Below are 22,520 nucleotides of genomic sequence, written 5' to 3' on the forward strand. Positions count from 1 at the left end.
ACGATGAAGGACATTCCCCACTCTGACGACACGTAGACTCCAGCGATCAGTGAGCCCAGGATGTTCCCCACGGAGGTGTGAGAGTTCCACACACCCATGATGAAGCCACGCCTGCAGAGGAGGGATCATGACGTGTTGACAGCTGTCAATCATACCGACTCATGTCAGGTCAACAGTGTGTTTCTCTCAGAACCAGCTCGAGTTTCACATGTCGTCTTGACGACGCTGAGCCAGCAGAACCCCCTCTGACCCCCCCTCTGACCCCCCACTACTCACTTCCCCTTCCCGAACCAGTTGCCCACACAAGCCACCACCGCGGGCCACCCGGTCGTCTGCATCAGCCCGTTCAGAACCTGCAGAGAAGCATGTGATGAAGGAACAACACTTTCTTAACATTCCTGAGAAGAACCTAAGCTGAGGTCATGTGACCCGGCTGACAGTCATGTGACCCGGCTGACAGTCATGTGACCCAGCTGACAGTCATGTGACCCGGCTGACAGTCATGTGACCCGGCTGACGGTCATGTGACCCGGCTGACGGTCATGTGACCCGGCTGACGGTCATGTGACCCGGCTGACGGTCATGTGACCCGGCTGACGGTCATGTGACCCGGCTGACGGTCATGTGACCCGGCTGACGGTCATGTGACCCGGCTGACGGTCATGTGACCCGGCTGACGGTCATGTGACGCGGCTGACGGTCATGTGACCCGGCTGACGGTCATGTGACCCGGCTGACGGTCATGTGACCCGGCTGACGGTCATGTGACCCGGCTGACGGTCATGTGACCCGGCTGACGGTCATGTGACCCGGCTGACGGTCATGTGACCCGGCTGACGGTCATGTGACCCGGCTGACGGTCATGTGACGCGGCTGACGGTCATGTGACCCGGCTGACGGTCATGTGACCCGGCTGACGGTCATGTGACCCGGCTGACGGTCATGTGACCCGGCTGACGGTCATGTGACCCGGCTGACGGTCATGTGACCCGGCTGACGGTCATGTGACCCGGCTGACGGTCATGTGACCCGGCTGACGGTCATGTGACGCGGCTGACGGTCATGTGACCCGGCTGACGGTCATGTGACCCGGCTGACGGTCATGTGACCCGGCTGACGGTCATGTGACCCGGCTGACGGTCATGTGACCCGGCTGACGGTCATGTGACCCGGCTGACGGTCATGTGACCCGGCTGACGGTCATGTGACGCGGCTGACGGTCATGTGACCCGGCTGACGGTCATGTGACCCGGCTGACGGTCATGTGACCCGGCTGACGGTCATGTGACCCGGCTGACGGTCATGTGACCCGGCTGACGGTCATGTGACCCGGCTGACGGTCATGTGACCCGGCTGACGGTCATGTGACCCGGCTGACGGTCATGTGACCCGGCTGACGGTCATGTGACCCGGCTGACAGTCATGTGACCCGGCTGACGGTCATGTGACGCGGCTGACGGTCATGTGACCCGGCTGACGGTCATGTGACGCGGCTGACGGTCATGTGACCCGGCTGACGGTCATGTGACCCGGCTGACGGTCATGTGACGCGGCTGACGGTCATGTGACCCGGCTGACGGTCATGTGACCCGGCTGACGGTCATGTGACCCGGCTGACGGTCATGTGACCCGGCTGACGGTCATGTGACCCGGCTGACGGTCATGTGACCCGGCTGACGGTCATGTGACGCGGCTGACGGTCATGTGACCCGGCTGACGGTCATGTGACCCGGCTGACAGTCATGTGACCCGGCTGACGGTCATGTGACCCGGCTGACGGTCATGTGACCCGGCTGACGGTCATGTGACCCGGCTGACGGTCATGTGACCCGGCTGACGGTCATGTGACCCGGCTGACGGTCATGTGACCCGGCTGACGGTCATGTGACCCGGCTGACGGTCATGTGACCCGGCTGACGGTCATGTGACCCGGCTGACGGTCATGTGACCCGGCTGACGGTCATGTGACCCGGCTGACGGTCATGTGACCCGGCTGACAGTCATGTGACCCGGCTGACGGTCATGTGACGACTACAGAAGCAGGAGATCTTTGCACAGACGACTGTACTGTTGATGCTCAAATCTTGAGTTTGTTCACGAGTAGAAGCTAATGTCGACGTGTGAGATCATCTTATTTATTCATGTCTTAGATGTTTATTACATTCTTTACTTTTGTTATTCTTTCAGTTCTTTTCTTGTCATGTTATTTATTTATTCACGTCTTAGATGTTTATTACATTCTTTACTTTTGTTATTCTTTCAGTTCTTTTCTTGTCATGTTATTTATTTATTCACGTCTTAGATGTTTATTACATTCTTTACTTTTGTTATTCTTTCAGTTCTTTTCTTGTCATGTTATTTATTTATTCACGTCTTAGATGTTTATTACATTCTTTACTTTTGTTATTCTTTCAGTTCTTTTCTTGTCATGTTATTTATTTATTCACGTCTTAGATGTTTATTACATTCTTTACTTTTGTTATTCTTTCAGTTATTTTCTTGTCATGTTATTATTTATTCATGTCTTAGATGTTTATTACATTCTTTACTTTTGTTATTCTTTCAGTTATTTTCTTGTCATGTTATTTATTTATTCACGTCTCAGTTGTTTATTACAACTCTTTACTTTTGTTATTCTTTCAGTTCTTTTCTTGTCATGTTATTTATTTATTCACGTCTTAGTTGTTTATTACATTCTTTACTTTTGTTATTCTTTTAGTTCTTTTCTTGTCATGTTATTTATTTATTCATGTCTTAGTTGTTTATTACATTCTTTACTTTTGTTATTCTTTTAGTTCTTTTCTTGTCATGTTATTTATTTATTCACGTCTTAGATGTTTATTACATTCTTTACTTTTGTTATTCTTTCAGTTCTTTTCTTGTCATGTTATTTATTTATTCATGTCTTAGATGTTTATTACATTCTTTACTTTTGTTATTCTTTTAGTTCTTTTCTTGTCATGTTATTTATTTATTCACGTCTTAGATGTTTATTACATTCTTTACTTTTGTTATTCTTTCAGTTCTTTTCTTGTCATGTTATTTATTTATTCATGTCTTAGTTGTTTATTACATTCTTTACTTTTGTTATTCTTTTAGTTCTTTTCTTGTCATGTTATTTATTTATTCACGTCTTAGATGTTTATTACATTCTTTACTTTTGTTATTCTTTCAGTTCTTTTCTTGTCATGTTATTTATTTATTCACGTCTTAGATGTTTATTACATTCTTTACTTTTGTTATTCTTTTAGTTCTTTTCTTGTCATGTTATTTATTTATTCACGTCTTAGATGTTTATTACATTCTTTACTTTTGTTATTCTTTTAGTTCTTTTCTTGTCATGTTATTTATTTATTCACGTCTTAGTTGTTTATTACATTCTTTACTTTTGTTATTCTTTCAGTTCTTTTCTTGTCATGTTATTTATTTATTCACGTCTTAGATGTTTATTACATTCTTTACTTTTGTTATTCTTTCAGTTCTTTTCTTGTCATGTTATTTATTTATTCACATCTTAGATGTTTATTACATTCTTTACTTTTGTTATTCTTTCAGTTCTTTTCTTGTCATGTTATTTATTTATTCACATCTTAGATGTTTATTACATTCTTTACTTTTGTTATTCTTTCAGTTCTTTTCTTGTCATGTTATTTATTTATTCACGTCTTAGTTGTTTATTACATTCTTTACTTTTGTTATTCTTTCAGTTCTTTTCTTGTCATGTTATTTATTTATTCACGTCTTAGATGTTTATTACATTCTTTACTTTTGTTATTCTTTCAGTTCTTTTCTTGTCATGTTATTATTTATTCACGTCTTAGATGTTTATTACATTCTTTACTTTTGTTATTCTTTCAGTTCTTTTCTTGTCATGTTATTTATTTATTCACGTCTCAGTTGTTTATTACATTCTTTACTTTTGTTATTCTTTCAGTTCTTTTCTTGTCATGTTATTTATTTATTCACGTCTTAGTTGTTTATTACATTCTTTACTTTTGTTATTCTTTTAGTTCTTTTCTTGTCATGTTATTTATTTATTCATGTCTTAGTTGTTTATTACATTCTTTACTTTTGTTATTCTTTTAGTTCTTTTCTTGTCATGTTATTTATTTATTCACGTCTTAGATGTTTATTACATTCTTTACTTTTGTTATTCTTTCAGTTCTTTTCTTGTCATGTTATTTATTTATTCACGTCTTAGATGTTTATTACATTCTTTACTTTTGCTATTCTTTTAGTTCTTTTCTTGTCATGTTATTTATTTATTCACGTCTTAGATGTTTATTACATTCTTTACTTTTGCTATTCTTTCAGTTCTTTTCTTGTCATGTTATTTATTTATTCACGTCTTAGATGTTTATTACATTCTTTACTTTTGTTATTCTTTTAGTTCTTTTCTTATCATGTTATTTATTTATTCACGTCTTAGATGTTTATTACATTCTTTACTTTTGTTATTCTTTTAGTTCTTTTCTTGTCATGTTATTTATTTATTCACGTCTTAGATGTTTATTACATTCTTTACTTTTGTTATTCTTTCAGTTCTTTTCTTGTCATGTTATTTATTTATTCACGTCTTAGATGTTTATTACATTCTTTACTTTTGTTATTCTTTCAGTTCTTTTCTTGTCATGTTATTTATTTATTCACATCTTAGATGTTTATTACATTCTTTACTTTTGTTATTCTTTTAGTTCTTTTCTTGTCATGTTATTTATTTATTCACGTCTTAGATGTTTATTACATTCTTTACTTTTGTTATTCTTTTAGTTATTTTCTTGTCATGTTATTTATTTATTCACGTCTTAGATGTTTATTACATTCTTTACATTTGTTATTCTTTCAGTTCTTTTCTTGTCATGTTATTTATTTATTCACGTCTTAGTTGTTTATTACATTCTTTACTTTTGTTATTCTTTCAGTTCTTTTCTTGTCATGTTATTTATTTATTCACGTCTTAGTTGTTTATTACATTCTTTACTTTTGTTATTCTTTCAGTTCTTTTCTTGTCATGTTATTTATTTATTCATGTCTTAGATGTTTATTACATTCTTTACTTTTGTTATTCTTTCAGTTCTTTTCTTGTCATGTTATTTATTTATTCACGTCTTAGATGTTTATTACATTCTTTACTTTTGTTATTCTTTCAGTTCTTTTCTTGTCATGTTATTTATTTATTCACGTCTTAGATGTTTATTACATTCTTTACTTTTGTTATTCTTTCAGTTCTTTTCTTGTCATGTTATTTATTTATTCACGTCTTAGATGTTTATTACATTCTTTACTTTTGTTATTCTTTCAGTTCTTTTCTTGTCATGTTATTTATTTATTCATGTCTTAGATGTTTATTACATTCTTTACTTTTGTTATTCTTTCAGTTCTTTTCTTGTCATGTTATTTATTTATTCACGTCTTAGATGTTTATTACATTCTTTACTTTTGTTATTCTTTCAGTTCTTTTCTTGTCATGTTATTTATTTATTCACGTCTTAGATGTTTTTTACATTCTTTACTTTTGTTATTCTTTCAGTGCTTTTCTTGTCATGTTATTTATTTATTCACGTCTTAGTTGTTTATTACATTCTTTACTTTTGTTATTCTTTCAGTTCTTTTCTTGTCATGTTATTTATTTATTCACGTCTTAGATGTTTATTACATTCTTTACTTTTGTTATTCTTTCAGTTCTTTTCTTGTCATGTTATTTATTTATTCACGTCTTAGATGTTTATTACATTCTTTACTTTTGTTATTCTTTCAGTTCTTTTCTTGTCATGTTATTTATTTATTCACGTCTTAGATGTTTATTACATTCTTTACTTTTGTTATTCTTTCAGTTCTTTTCTTGTCATGTTATTTATTTATTCACGTCTTAGATGTTTATTACATTCTTTACTTTTGTTATTCTTTCAGTTCTTTTCTTGTCATGTTATTTATTTATTCACGTCTTAGATGTTTATTACATTCTTTACTTTTGTTATTCTTTCAGTTCTTTTCTTGTCATGTTATTTATTTATTCACGTCTTAGATGTTTATTACATTCTTTACTTTTGTTATTCTTTCAGTTCTTTTCTTGTCATGTTATTTATTTATTCACGTCTTAGATGTTTATTACATTCTTTACTTTTGTTATTCTTTCAGTTCTTTTCTTGTCATGTTATTTATTTATTCACGTCTTAGATGTTTATTACATTCTTTACTTTTGTTATTCTTTCAGTTCTTTTCTTGTCATGTTATTTATTTATTCACGTCTTAGATGTTTATTACATTCTTTACTTTTGTTATTCTTTCAGTTCTTTTCTTGTCATGTTATTTATTTATTCACGTCTTAGATGTTTATTACATTCTTTACTTTTGTTATTCTTTCAGTTCTTTTCTTGTCATGTTATTTATTTATTCACGTCTTAGATGTTTATTACATTCTTTACTTTTGTTATTCTTTTAGTTCTTTTCTTGTCATGTTATTTATTTATTCACGTCTTAGATGTTTATTACATTCTTTACTTTTGTTATTCTTTTAGTTCTTTTCTTGTCATGTTATTTATTTATTCACGTCTTAGATGTTTATTACATTCTTTACTTTTGTTATTCTTTCAGTTCTTTTCTTGTCATGTTATTTATTTATTCACGTCTTAGTTGTTTATTACATTCTTTACTTTTGTTATTCTTTCAGTTCTTTTCTTGTCATGTTATTTATTTATTCACGTCTTAGTTGTTTATTACATTCTTTACTTTTGTTATTCTTTCAGTTCTTTTCTTGTCATGTTATTTATTTATTCATGTCTTAGATGTTTATTACATTCTTTACTTTTGTTATTCTTTCAGTTCTTTTCTTGTCATGTTATTTATTTATTCACGTCTTAGATGTTTATTACATTCTTTACTTTTGTTATTCTTTCAGTTCTTTTCTTGTCATGTTATTTATTTATTCATGTCTTAGATGTTTATTACATTCTTTACTTTTGTTATTCTTTCAGTTCTTTTCTTGTCATGTTATTTATTTATGCACGTCTTAGATGTTTTTTACATTCTTTACCTTTGTTATTCTTTCAGTTCTTTTCTTGTCATGTTATTTATTTATTCACGTCTTAGTTGTTTATTACATTCTTTACTTTTGTTATTCTTTCAGTTCTTTTCTTTTTCATGTTATTTATTTATTCACGTCTTAGATGTTTATTACATTCTTTACTTTTGTTATTCTTTCAGTTCTTTTCTTGTCATGTTATTTATTTATTCACGTCTTAGATGTTTATTACATTCTTTACTTTTGTTATTCTTTCAGTTCTTTTCTTGTCATGTTATTTATTTATTCATGTCTTAGATGTTTATTACATTCTTTACTTTTGTTATTCTTTCAGTTCTTTTCTTGTCATGTTATTTATTTATTCACGTCTTAGATGTTTTTTACATTCTTTACTTTTGTTATTCTTTCAGTTCTTTTCTTGTCATGTTATTTATTTATTCACGTCTTAGTTGTTTATTACATTCTTTACTTTTGTTATTCTTTCAGTTCTTTTCTTTTTCATGTTATTTATTTATTCACGTCTTAGATGTTTATTACATTCTTTACTTTTGTTATTCTTTCAGTTCTTTTCTTGTCATGTTATTTATTTATTCACGTCTTAGATGTTTATTACATTCTTTACTTTTGTTATTCTTTCAGTTCTTTTCTTGTCATGTTATTTATTTATTCACGTCTTAGATGTTTATTACATTCTTTACTTTTGTTATTCTTTCAGTTCTTTTCTTGTCATGTTATTTATTTATTCACGTCTTAGATGTTTATTACATTCTTTACTTTTGTTATTCTTTCAGTTCTTTTCTTGTCATGTTATTTATTTATTCACGTCTTAGATGTTTATTACATTCTTTACTTTTGTTATTCTTTCAGTTCTTTTCTTGTCATGTTATTTATTTATTCACGTCTTAGATGTTTATTACATTCTTTACTTTTGTTATTCTTTCAGTTATTTTCTTGTCATGTTATTATTTATTCATGTCTTAGATGTTTATTACATTCTTTACTTTTGTTATTCTTTCAGTTATTTTCTTGTCATGTTATTTATTTATTCACGTCTCAGTTGTTTATTACAACTCTTTACTTTTGTTATTCTTTCAGTTCTTTTCTTGTCATGTTATTTATTTATTCACATCTTAGTTGTTTATTACATTCTTTACTTTTGTTATTCTTTTAGTTCTTTTCTTGTCATGTTATTTATTTATTCATGTCTTAGTTGTTTATTACATTCTTTACTTTTGTTATTCTTTTAGTTCTTTTCTTGTCATGTTATTTATTTATTCACGTCTTAGATGTTTATTACATTCTTTACTTTTGTTATTCTTTCAGTTCTTTTCTTGTCATGTTATTTATTTATTCATGTCTTAGATGTTTATTACATTCTTTACTTTTGTTATTCTTTTAGTTCTTTTCTTGTCATGTTATTTATTTATTCACGTCTTAGATGTTTATTACATTCTTTACTTTTGTTATTCTTTCAGTTCTTTTCTTGTCATGTTATTTATTTATTCATGTCTTAGTTGTTTATTACATTCTTTACTTTTGTTATTCTTTTAGTTCTTTTCTTGTCATGTTATTTATTTATTCACGTCTTAGATGTTTATTACATTCTTTACTTTTGTTATTCTTTCAGTTCTTTTCTTGTCATGTTATTTATTTATTCACGTCTTAGATGTTTATTACATTCTTTACTTTTGTTATTCTTTTAGTTCTTTTCTTGTCATGTTATTTATTTATTCACGTCTTAGATGTTTATTACATTCTTTACTTTTGTTATTCTTTTAGTTCTTTTCTTGTCATGTTATTTATTTATTCACGTCTTAGTTGTTTATTACATTCTTTACTTTTGTTATTCTTTCAGTTCTTTTCTTGTCATGTTATTTATTTATTCACGTCTTAGATGTTTATTACATTCTTTACTTTTGTTATTCTTTCAGTTCTTTTCTTGTCATGTTATTTATTTATTCACGTCTTAGATGTTTATTACATTCTTTACTTTTGTTATTCTTTCAGTTCTTTTCTTGTCATGTTATTTATTTATTCACATCTTAGATGTTTATTACATTCTTTACTTTTGTTATTCTTTCAGTTCTTTTCTTGTCATGTTATTTATTTATTCACGTCTTAGTTGTTTATTACATTCTTTACTTTTGTTATTCTTTCAGTTCTTTTCTTGTCATGTTATTTATTTATTCACGTCTTAGATGTTTATTACATTCTTTACTTTTGTTATTCTTTCAGTTCTTTTCTTGTCATGTTATTTATTTATTCACGTCTCAGTTGTTTATTACATTCTTTACTTTTGTTATTCTTTCAGTTCTTTTCTTGTCATGTTATTTATTTATTCACGTCTCAGTTGTTTATTACATTCTTTACTTTTGTTATTCTTTCAGTTCTTTTCTTGTCATGTTATTTATTTATTCACGTCTTAGTTGTTTATTACATTCTTTACTTTTGTTATTCTTTTAGTTCTTTTCTTGTCATGTTATTTATTTATTCATGTCTTAGTTGTTTATTACATTCTTTACTTTTGTTATTCTTTTAGTTCTTTTCTTGTCATGTTATTTATTTATTCACGTCTTAGATGTTTATTACATTCTTTACTTTTGTTATTCTTTCAGTTCTTTTCTTGTCATGTTATTTATTTATTCACGTCTTAGATGTTTATTACATTCTTTACTTTTGCTATTCTTTTAGTTCTTTTCTTGTCATGTTATTTATTTATTCACGTCTTAGATGTTTATTACATTCTTTACTTTTGTTATTCTTTCAGTTCTTTTCTTGTCATGTTATTTATTTATTCACGTCTTAGATGTTTATTACATTCTTTACTTTTGTTATTCTTTCAGTTCTTTTCTTGTCATGTTATTTATTTATTCACGTCTTAGATGTTTATTACATTCTTTACTTTTGTTATTCTTTTAGTTCTTTTCTTATCATGTTATTTATTTATTCACGTCTTAGATGTTTATTACATTCTTTACTTTTGTTATTCTTTTAGTTCTTTTCTTGTCATGTTATTTATTTATTCACGTCTTAGATGTTTATTACATTCTTTACTTTTGTTATTCTTTCAGTTCTTTTCTTGTCATGTTATTTATTTATTCACGTCTTAGATGTTTATTACATTCTTTACTTTTGTTATTCTTTCAGTTCTTTTCTTGTCATGTTATTTATTTATTCACGTCTTAGATGTTTATTACATTCTTTACTTTTGTTATTCTTTTAGTTCTTTTCTTGTCATGTTATTTATTTATTCACGTCTTAGATGTTTATTACATTCTTTACATTTGTTATTCTTTCAGTTCTTTTCTTGTCATGTTATTTATTTATTCACGTCTTAGATGTTTATTACATTCTTTACATTTGTTATTCTTTCAGTTCTTTTCTTGTCATGTTATTTATTTATTCACGTCTTAGTTGTTTATTACATTCTTTACTTTTGTTATTCTTTCAGTTCTTTTCTTGTCATGTTATTTATTTATTCACGTCTTAGATGTTTATTACATTCTTTACTTTTGTTATTCTTTCAGTTCTTTTCTTGTCATGTTATTTATTTATTCACGTCTTAGATGTTTATTACATTCTTTACTTTTGTTATTCTTTCAGTTCTTTTCTTGTCATGTTATTTATTTATTCACGTCTTAGATGTTTATTACATTCTTTACTTTTGTTATTCTTTCAGTTCTTTTCTTGTCATGTTATTTATTTATTCACGTCTTAGATGTTTTTTACATTCTTTACTTTTGTTATTCTTTCAGTTCTTTTCTTGTCATGTTATTTATTTATTCACGTCTTAGATGTTTATTACATTCTTTACTTTTGTTATTCTTTTAGTTCTTTTCTTATCATGTTATTTATTTATTCACGTCTTAGATGTTTATTACATTCTTTACTTTTGTTATTCTTTTAGTTCTTTTCTTGTCATGTTATTTATTTATTCACGTCTTAGATGTTTATTACATTCTTTACTTTTGTTATTCTTTCAGTTCTTTTCTTGTCATGTTATTTATTTATTCACGTCTTAGATGTTTATTACATTCTTTACTTTTGTTATTCTTTCAGTTCTTTTCTTGTCATGTTATTTATTTATTCACGTCTTAGATGTTTATTACATTCTTTACTTTTGTTATTCTTTTAGTTCTTTTCTTGTCATGTTATTTATTTATTCACGTCTTAGATGTTTATTACATTCTTTACATTTGTTATTCTTTCAGTTCTTTTCTTGTCATGTTATTTATTTATTCACGTCTTAGATGTTTATTACATTCTTTACATTTGTTATTCTTTCAGTTCTTTTCTTGTCATGTTATTTATTTATTCACGTCTTAGTTGTTTATTACATTCTTTACTTTTGTTATTCTTTCAGTTCTTTTCTTGTCATGTTATTTATTTATTCACGTCTTAGATGTTTATTACATTCTTTACTTTTGTTATTCTTTCAGTTCTTTTCTTGTCATGTTATTTATTTATTCACGTCTTAGATGTTTATTACATTCTTTACTTTTGTTATTCTTTCAGTTCTTTTCTTGTCATGTTATTTATTTATTCACGTCTTAGATGTTTATTACATTCTTTACTTTTGTTATTCTTTCAGTTCTTTTCTTGTCATGTTATTTATTTATTCACGTCTTAGATGTTTTTTACATTCTTTACTTTTGTTATTCTTTCAGTTCTTTTCTTGTCATGTTATTTATTTATTCACGTCTTAGATGTTTATTACATTCTTTACTTTTGTTATTCTTTCAGTTCTTTTCTTGTCATGTTATTTATTTATTCATGTCTTAGATGTTTATTACATTCTTTACTTTTGTTATTCTTTCAGTGCTTTTCTTGTCATGTTATTTATTTATTCACGTCTTAGTTGTTTATTACATTCTTTACTTTTGTTATTCTTTCAGTGCTTTTCTTGTCATGTTATTTATTTATTCACGTCTTAGATGTTTATTACATTCTTTACTTTTGTTATTCTTTCAGTTCTTTTCTTGTCATGTTATTTATTTATTCACGTCTTAGATGTTTATTACATTCTTTACTTTTGTTATTCTTTCAGTTCTTTTCTTGTCATGTTATTTATTTATTCACGTCTTAGATGTTTATTACATTCTTTACTTTTGTTATTCTTTCAGTTCTTTTCTTGTCATGTTATTTATTTATTCACGTCTTAGATGTTTATTACATTCTTTACTTTTGTTATTCTTTCAGTTCTTTTCTTGTCATGTTATTTATTTATTCACGTCTTAGATGTTTATTACATTCTTTACTTTTGTTATTCTTTCAGTTCTTTTCTTGTCATGTTATTTATTTATTCACGTCTTAGATGTTTATTACATTCTTTACTTTTGTTATTCTTTCAGTTCTTTTCTTGTCATGTTATTTATTTATTCACGTCTTAGATGTTTATTACATTCTTTACTTTTGTTATTCTTTCAGTTCTTTTCTTGTCATGTTATTTATTTATTCACGTCTTAGATGTTTATTACATTCTTTACTTTTGTTATTCTTTCAGTTCTTTTCTTGTCATGTTATTTATTTATTCACGTCTTAGATGTTTATTACATTCTTTACTTTTGTTATTCTTTCAGTTCTTTTCTTGTCATGTTATTTATTTATTCACGTCTTAGATGTTTATTACATTCTTTACTTTTGTTATTCTTTCAGTTCTTTTCTTGTCATGTTATTTATTTATTCACGTCTTAGATGTTTATTACATTCTTTACTTTTGTTATTCTTTTAGTTCTTTTCTTGTCATGTTATTTATTTATTCACGTCTTAGATGTTTATTACATTCTTTACTTTTGTTATTCTTTCAGTTCTTTTCTTGTCATGTTATTTATTTATTCACGTCTTAGTTGTTTATTACATTCTTTACTTTTGTTATTCTTTCAGTTCTTTTCTTGTCATGTTATTTATTTATTCACGTCTTAGTTGTTTATTACATTCTTTACTTTTGTTATTCTTTCAGTTCTTTTCTTGTCATGTTATTTATTTATTCACGTCTTAGTTGTTTATTACATTCTTTACTTTTGTTATTCTTTCAGTTCTTTTCTTGTCATGTTATTTATTTATTCATGTCTTAGATGTTTATTACATTCTTTACTTTTGTTATTCTTTCAGTTCTTTTCTTGTCATGTTATTTATTTATTCACGTCTTAGATGTTTATTACATTCTTTACTTTTGTTATTCTTTCAGTTCTTTTCTTGTCATGTTATTTATTTATTCACGTCTTAGATGTTTATTACATTCTTTACTTTTGTTATTCTTTCAGTTCTTTTCTTGTCATGTTATTTATTTATTCACGTCTTAGATGTTTTTTACATTCTTTACTTTTGTTATTCTTTCAGTTCTTTTCTTGTCATGTTATTTATTTATTCACGTCTTAGTTGTTTATTACATTCTTTACTTTTGTTATTCTTTCAGTTCTTTTCTTTTTCATGTTATTTATTTATTCACGTCTTAGATGTTTATTACATTCTTTACTTTTGTTATTCTTTCAGTTCTTTTCTTGTCATGTTATTTATTTATTCACGTCTTAGATGTTTATTACATTCTTTACTTTTGTTATTCTTTCAGTTCTTTTCTTGTCATGTTATTTATTTATTCATGTCTTAGATGTTTATTACATTCTTTACTTTTGTTATTCTTTCAGTTCTTTTCTTGTCATGTTATTTATTTATTCACGTCTTAGATGTTTTTTACATTCTTTACTTTTGTTATTCTTTCAGTTCTTTTCTTTTTCATGTTATTTATTTATTCACGTCTTAGATGTTTATTACATTCTTTACTTTTGTTATTCTTTCAGTTCTTTTCTTGTCATGTTATTTATTTATTCACGTCTTAGATGTTTATTACATTCTTTACTTTTGTTATTCTTTCAGTTCTTTTCTTGTCATGTTATTTATTTATTCACGTCTTAGATGTTTACTACATTCTTTACTTTTGTTATTCTTTCAGTTCTTTTCTTGTCATGTTATTTATTTATTCACGTCTTAGATGTTTATTACATTCTTTACTTTTGTTATTCTTTCAGTTCTTTTCTTGTCATGTTATTTATTTATTCACGTCTTAGATGTTTATTACATTCTTTACTTTTGTTATTCTTTCAGTTCTTTTCTTGTCATGTTATTTATTTATTCACGTCTTAGATGTTTATTACATTCTTTACTTTTGTTATTCTTTCAGTTCTTTTCTTGTCATGTTATTTATTTATTCACGTCTTAGATGTTTATTACATTCTTTACTTTTGTTATTCTTTCAGTTCTTTTCTTGTCATGTTATTTATTTATTCACGTCTTAGATGTTTATTACATTCTTTACTTTTGTTATTCTTTCAGTTCTTTTCTTGTCATGTTATTTATTTATTCACGTCTTAGATGTTTATTACATTCTTTACTTTTGTTATTCTTTCAGTTCTTTTCTTGTCATGTTATTTATTTATTCACGTCTTAGATGTTTATTACATTCTTTACTTTTGTTATTCTTTCAGTTCTTTTCTTGTCATGTTATTTATTTATTCACGTCTTAGATGTTTATTACATTCTTTACTTTTGTTATTCTTTCAGTTCTTTTCTTGTCATGTTATTTATTTATTCACGTCTTAGATGTTTATTACATTCTTTACTTTTGTTATTCTTTTAGTTCTTTTCTTGTCATGTTATTTATTTATTCACGTCTTAGATGTTTATTACATTCTTTACTTTTGTTATTCTTTTAGTTCTTTTCTTGTCATGTTATTTATTTATTCACGTCTTAGATGTTTATTACATTCTTTACTTTTGTTATTCTTTCAGTTCTTTTCTTGTCATGTTATTTATTTATTCACGTCTTAGTTGTTTATTACATTCTTTACTTTTGTTATTCTTTCAGTTCTTTTCTTGTCATGTTATTTATTTATTCACGTCTTAGTTGTTTATTACATTCTTTACTTTTGTTATTCTTTCAGTTCTTTTCTTGTCATGTTATTTATTTATTCACGTCTTAGATGTTTTTTACATTCTTTACTTTTGTTATTCTTTCAGTTCTTTTCTTGTCATGTTATTTATTTATTCACGTCTTAGTTGTTTATTACATTCTTTACTTTTGTTATTCTTTCAGTTCTTTTCTTTTTCATGTTATTTATTTATTCACGTCTTAGATGTTTATTACATTCTTTACTTTTGTTATTCTTTCAGTTCTTTTCTTGTCATGTTATTTATTTATTCACGTCTTAGATGTTTATTACATTCTTTACTTTTGTTATTCTTTCAGTTCTTTTCTTGTCATGTTATTTATTTATTCACGTCTTAGATGTTTATTACATTCTTTACTTTTGTTATTCTTTCAGTTCTTTTCTTGTCATGTTATTTATTTATTCACGTCTTAGATGTTTTTTACATTCTTTACTTTTGTTATTCTTTCAGTTCTTTTCTTGTCATGTTATTTATTTATTCACGTCTTAGTTGTTTATTACATTCTTTACTTTTGTTATTCTTTCAGTTCTTTTCTTTTTCATGTTATTTATTTATTCACGTCTTAGATGTTTATTACATTCTTTACTTTTGTTATTCTTTCAGTTCTTTTCTTGTCATGTTATTTATTTATTCACGTCTTAGATGTTTATTACATTCTTTACTTTTGTTATTCTTTCAGTTCTTTTCTTGTCATGTTATTTATTTATTCACGTCTTAGATGTTTATTACATTCTTTACTTTTGTTATTCTTTCAGTTCTTTTCTTGTCATGTTATTTATTTATTCACGTCTTAGATGTTTTTTACATTCTTTACTTTTGTTATTCTTTCAGTTCTTTTCTTGTCATGTTATTTATTTATTCACGTCTTAGTTGTTTATTACATTCTTTACTTTTGTTATTCTTTCAGTTCTTTTCTTTTTCATGTTATTTATTTATTCACGTCTTAGATGTTTATTACATTCTTTACTTTTGTTATTCTTTCAGTTCTTTTCTTGTCATGTTATTTATTTATTCACGTCTTAGATGTTTATTACATTCTTTACTTTTGTTATTCTTTCAGTTCTTTTCTTGTCATGTTATTTATTTATTCACGTCTTAGTTGTTTATTACATTCTTTACTTTTGTTATTCTTTCAGTTCTTTTCTTTTTCATGTTATTTATTTATTCATGTCTTAGTTGTTTATTACATTCTTTACTTTTGTTATTCTTTCAGTTCTTTTCTTGTCATGTTATTTATTTATTCACGTCTTAGTTGTTTATTACATTCTTTACTTTTGTTATTCTTTCAGTTCTTTTCTTGTCATGTTATTTATTTATTCATGTCTTAGATGTTTATTACATTCTTTACTTTTGTTATTCTTTCAGTTCTTTTCTTGTCATGTTATTTATTTATTCACGTCTTAGATGTTTATTACATTCTTTACTTTTGTTATTCTTTCAGTTCTTTTCTTGTCATGTTATTTATTTATTCATGTCTTAGATGTTTATTACATTCTTTACTTTTGTTATTCTTTCAGTTCTTTTCTTGTCATGTTATTTATTTATGCACGTCTTAGATGTTTTTTACATTCTTTACCTTTGTTATTCTTTCAGTTCTTTTCTTGTCATGTTATTTATTTATTCACGTCTTAGTTGTTTATTACATTCTTTACTTTTGTTATTCTTTCAGTTCTTTTCTTTTTCATGTTATTTATTTATTCACGTCTTAGATGTTTATTACATTCTTTACTTTTGTTATTCTTTCAGTTCTTTTCTTGTCATGTTATTTATTTATTCACGTCTTAGATGTTTATTACATTCTTTACTTTTGTTATTCTTTCAGTTCTTTTCTTGTCATGTTATTTATTTATTCATGTCTTAGATGTTTATTACATTCTTTACTTTTGTTATTCTTTCAGTTCTTTTCTTGTCATGTTATTTATTTATTCACGTCTTAGATGTTTTTTACATTCTTTACTTTTGTTATTCTTTCAGTTCTTTTCTTGTCATGTTATTTATTTATTCACGTCTTAGTTGTTTATTACATTCTTTACTTTTGTTATTCTTTCAGTTCTTTTCTTTTTCATGTTATTTATTTATTCACGTCTTAGATGTTTATTACATTCTTTACTTTTGTTATTCTTTCAGTTCTTTTCTTGTCATGTTATTTATTTATTCACGTCTTAGATGTTTATTACATTCTTTACTTTTGTTATTCTTTCAGTTCTTTTCTTGTCATGTTATTTATTTATTCACGTCTTAGATGTTTATTACATTCTTTACTTTTGTTATTCTTTCAGTTCTTTTCTTGTCATGTTATTTATTTATTCACGTCTTAGATGTTTATTACATTCTTTACTTTTGTTATTCTTTCAGTTCTTTTCTTGTCATGTTATTTATTTATTCACGTCTTAGATGTTTATTACATTCTTTACTTTTGTTATTCTTTCAGTTCTTTTCTTGTCATGTTATTTATTTATTCACGTCTTAGATGTTTATTACATTCTTTACTTTTGTTATTCTTTCAGTTATTTTCTTGTCATGTTATTATTTATTCATGTCTTAGATGTTTATTACATTCTTTACTTTTGTTATTCTTTCAGTTATTTTCTTGTCATGTTATTTATTTATTCACGTCTCAGTTGTTTATTACAACTCTTTACTTTTGTTATTCTTTCAGTTCTTTTCTTGTCATGTTATTTATTTATTCACATCTTAGTTGTTTATTACATTCTTTACTTTTGTTATTCTTTTAGTTCTTTTCTTGTCATGTTATTTATTTATTCATGTCTTAGTTGTTTATTACATTCTTTACTTTTGTTATTCTTTTAGTTCTTTTCTTGTCATGTTATTTATTTATTCACGTCTTAGATGTTTATTACATTCTTTACTTTTGTTATTCTTTCAGTTCTTTTCTTGTCATGTTATTTATTTATTCATGTCTTAGATGTTTATTACATTCTTTACTTTTGTTATTCTTTTAGTTCTTTTCTTGTCATGTTATTTATTTATTCACGTCTTAGATGTTTATTACATTCTTTACTTTTGTTATTCTTTCAGTTCTTTTCTTGTCATGTTATTTATTTATTCATGTCTTAGTTGTTTATTACATTCTTTACTTTTGTTATTCTTTTAGTTCTTTTCTTGTCATGTTATTTATTTATTCACGTCTTAGATGTTTATTACATTCTTTACTTTTGTTATTCTTTCAGTTCTTTTCTTGTCATGTTATTTATTTATTCACGTCTTAGATGTTTATTACATTCTTTACTTTTGTTATTCTTTTAGTTCTTTTCTTGTCATGTTATTTATTTATTCACGTCTTAGATGTTTATTACATTCTTTACTTTTGTTATTCTTTTAGTTCTTTTCTTGTCATGTTATTTATTTATTCACGTCTTAGTTGTTTATTACATTCTTTACTTTTGTTATTCTTTCAGTTCTTTTCTTGTCATGTTATTTATTTATTCACGTCTTAGATGTTTATTACATTCTTTACTTTTGTTATTCTTTCAGTTCTTTTCTTGTCATGTTATTTATTTATTCACGTCTTAGATGTTTATTACATTCTTTACTTTTGTTATTCTTTCAGTTCTTTTCTTGTCATGTTATTTATTTATTCACATCTTAGATGTTTATTACATTCTTTACTTTTGTTATTCTTTCAGTTCTTTTCTTGTCATGTTATTTATTTATTCACGTCTTAGTTGTTTATTACATTCTTTACTTTTGTTATTCTTTCAGTTCTTTTCTTGTCATGTTATTTATTTATTCACGTCTTAGATGTTTATTACATTCTTTACTTTTGTTATTCTTTCAGTTCTTTTCTTGTCATGTTATTTATTTATTCACGTCTCAGTTGTTTATTACATTCTTTACTTTTGTTATTCTTTCAGTTCTTTTCTTGTCATGTTATTTATTTATTCACGTCTCAGTTGTTTATTACATTCTTTACTTTTGTTATTCTTTCAGTTCTTTTCTTGTCATGTTATTTATTTATTCACGTCTTAGTTGTTTATTACATTCTTTACTTTTGTTATTCTTTTAGTTCTTTTCTTGTCATGTTATTTATTTATTCATGTCTTAGTTGTTTATTACATTCTTTACTTTTGTTATTCTTTTAGTTCTTTTCTTGTCATGTTATTTATTTATTCACGTCTTAGATGTTTATTACATTCTTTACTTTTGTTATTCTTTCAGTTCTTTTCTTGTCATGTTATTTATTTATTCACGTCTTAGATGTTTATTACATTCTTTACTTTTGCTATTCTTTTAGTTCTTTTCTTGTCATGTTATTTATTTATTCACGTCTTAGATGTTTATTACATTCTTTACTTTTGTTATTCTTTCAGTTCTTTTCTTGTCATGTTATTTATTTATTCACGTCTTAGATGTTTATTACATTCTTTACTTTTGTTATTCTTTCAGTTCTTTTCTTGTCATGTTATTTATTTATTCACGTCTTAGATGTTTATTACATTCTTTACTTTTGTTATTCTTTTAGTTCTTTTCTTATCATGTTATTTATTTATTCACGTCTTAGATGTTTATTACATTCTTTACTTTTGTTATTCTTTTAGTTCTTTTCTTGTCATGTTATTTATTTATTCACGTCTTAGATGTTTATTACATTCTTTACTTTTGTTATTCTTTCAGTTCTTTTCTTGTCATGTTATTTATTTATTCACGTCTTAGATGTTTATTACATTCTTTACTTTTGTTATTCTTTCAGTTCTTTTCTTGTCATGTTATTTATTTATTCACGTCTTAGATGTTTATTACATTCTTTACTTTTGTTATTCTTTTAGTTCTTTTCTTGTCATGTTATTTATTTATTCACGTCTTAGATGTTTATTACATTCTTTACATTTGTTATTCTTTCAGTTCTTTTCTTGTCATGTTATTTATTTATTCACGTCTTAGATGTTTATTACATTCTTTACATTTGTTATTCTTTCAGTTCTTTTCTTGTCATGTTATTTATTTATTCACGTCTTAGTTGTTTATTACATTCTTTACTTTTGTTATTCTTTCAGTTCTTTTCTTGTCATGTTATTTATTTATTCACGTCTTAGATGTTTATTACATTCTTTACTTTTGTTATTCTTTCAGTTCTTTTCTTGTCATGTTATTTATTTATTCACGTCTTAGATGTTTATTACATTCTTTACTTTTGTTATTCTTTCAGTTCTTTTCTTGTCATGTTATTTATTTATTCACGTCTTAGATGTTTATTACATTCTTTACTTTTGTTATTCTTTCAGTTCTTTTCTTGTCATGTTATTTATTTATTCACGTCTTAGATGTTTTTTACATTCTTTACTTTTGTTATTCTTTCAGTTCTTTTCTTGTCATGTTATTTATTTATTCACGTCTTAGATGTTTATTACATTCTTTACTTTTGTTATTCTTTTAGTTCTTTTCTTATCATGTTATTTATTTATTCACGTCTTAGATGTTTATTACATTCTTTACTTTTGTTATTCTTTTAGTTCTTTTCTTGTCATGTTATTTATTTATTCACGTCTTAGATGTTTATTACATTCTTTACTTTTGTTATTCTTTCAGTTCTTTTCTTGTCATGTTATTTATTTATTCACGTCTTAGATGTTTATTACATTCTTTACTTTTGTTATTCTTTCAGTTCTTTTCTTGTCATGTTATTTATTTATTCACGTCTTAGATGTTTATTACATTCTTTACTTTTGTTATTCTTTTAGTTCTTTTCTTGTCATGTTATTTATTTATTCACGTCTTAGATGTTTATTACATTCTTTACATTTGTTATTCTTTCAGTTCTTTTCTTGTCATGTTATTTATTTATTCACGTCTTAGATGTTTATTACATTCTTTACATTTGTTATTCTTTCAGTTCTTTTCTTGTCATGTTATTTATTTATTCACGTCTTAGTTGTTTATTACATTCTTTACTTTTGTTATTCTTTCAGTTCTTTTCTTGTCATGTTATTTATTTATTCACGTCTTAGATGTTTATTACATTCTTTACTTTTGTTATTCTTTCAGTTCTTTTCTTGTCATGTTATTTATTTATTCACGTCTTAGATGTTTATTACATTCTTTACTTTTGTTATTCTTTCAGTTCTTTTCTTGTCATGTTATTTATTTATTCACGTCTTAGATGTTTATTACATTCTTTACTTTTGTTATTCTTTCAGTTCTTTTCTTGTCATGTTATTTATTTATTCACGTCTTAGATGTTTTTTACATTCTTTACTTTTGTTATTCTTTCAGTTCTTTTCTTGTCATGTTATTTATTTATTCACGTCTTAGATGTTTATTACATTCTTTACTTTTGTTATTCTTTCAGTTCTTTTCTTGTCATGTTATTTATTTATTCATGTCTTAGATGTTTATTACATTCTTTACTTTTGTTATTCTTTCAGTGCTTTTCTTGTCATGTTATTTATTTATTCACGTCTTAGTTGTTTATTACATTCTTTACTTTTGTTATTCTTTCAGTGCTTTTCTTGTCATGTTATTTATTTATTCACGTCTTAGATGTTTATTACATTCTTTACTTTTGTTATTCTTTCAGTTCTTTTCTTGTCATGTTATTTATTTATTCACGTCTTAGATGTTTATTACATTCTTTACTTTTGTTATTCTTTCAGTTCTTTTCTTGTCATGTTATTTATTTATTCACGTCTTAGATGTTTATTACATTCTTTACTTTTGTTATTCTTTCAGTTCTTTTCTTGTCATGTTATTTATTTATTCACGTCTTAGATGTTTATTACATTCTTTACTTTTGTTATTCTTTCAGTTCTTTTCTTGTCATGTTATTTATTTATTCACGTCTTAGATGTTTATTACATTCTTTACTTTTGTTATTCTTTCAGTTCTTTTCTTGTCATGTTATTTATTTATTCACGTCTTAGATGTTTATTACATTCTTTACTTTTGTTATTCTTTCAGTTCTTTTCTTGTCATGTTATTTATTTATTCACGTCTTAGATGTTTATTACATTCTTTACTTTTGTTATTCTTTCAGTTCTTTTCTTGTCATGTTATTTATTTATTCACGTCTTAGATGTTTATTACATTCTTTACTTTTGTTATTCTTTCAGTTCTTTTCTTGTCATGTTATTTATTTATTCACGTCTTAGATGTTTATTACATTCTTTACTTTTGTTATTCTTTCAGTTCTTTTCTTGTCATGTTATTTATTTATTCACGTCTTAGATGTTTATTACATTCTTTACTTTTGTTATTCTTTCAGTTCTTTTCTTGTCATGTTATTTATTTATTCACGTCTTAGATGTTTATTACATTCTTTACTTTTGTTATTCTTTTAGTTCTTTTCTTGTCATGTTATTTATTTATTCACGTCTTAGATGTTTATTACATTCTTTACTTTTGTTATTCTTTCAGTTCTTTTCTTGTCATGTTATTTATTTATTCACGTCTTAGTTGTTTATTACATTCTTTACTTTTGTTATTCTTTCAGTTCTTTTCTTGTCATGTTATTTATTTATTCACGTCTTAGTTGTTTATTACATTCTTTACTTTTGTTATTCTTTCAGTTCTTTTCTTGTCATGTTATTTATTTATTCAC

At 26.9% G+C, this 22,520-nt stretch overlaps 1 protein-coding gene across 3 annotated transcripts in view; it reads right to left on the minus strand.

The window, feature by feature from the left end:
• Window positions 1-22,520, minus strand: part of slc37a2 (solute carrier family 37 member 2) — a 36,792-nt gene that overhangs the window by 7,457 nt on the left and 6,815 nt on the right. For all 3 annotated transcript variants that reach the window (XM_087808031.1, XM_087808030.1, XM_087808032.1), the window contains exons 6-7: window positions 277-353; window positions 1-111 (exon numbers count right to left, since the gene is read on the minus strand). The exon at window positions 1-111 is cut by the window's left edge and continues 56 nt beyond it. In XM_087808031.1, coding sequence (XP_087664157.1) covers window positions 1-111; window positions 277-353 — 188 coding nt within the window. The remainder of the gene's footprint in view (window positions 112-276; window positions 354-22,520) is intronic.

The sequence above is a fragment of the Callionymus lyra genome, chromosome 14 (genome assembly GCF_982586985.1).
Source record: "Callionymus lyra chromosome 14, fCalLyr1.hap1.1, whole genome shotgun sequence".
NCBI lineage: Eukaryota > Metazoa > Chordata > Actinopteri > Syngnathiformes > Callionymidae > Callionymus > Callionymus lyra.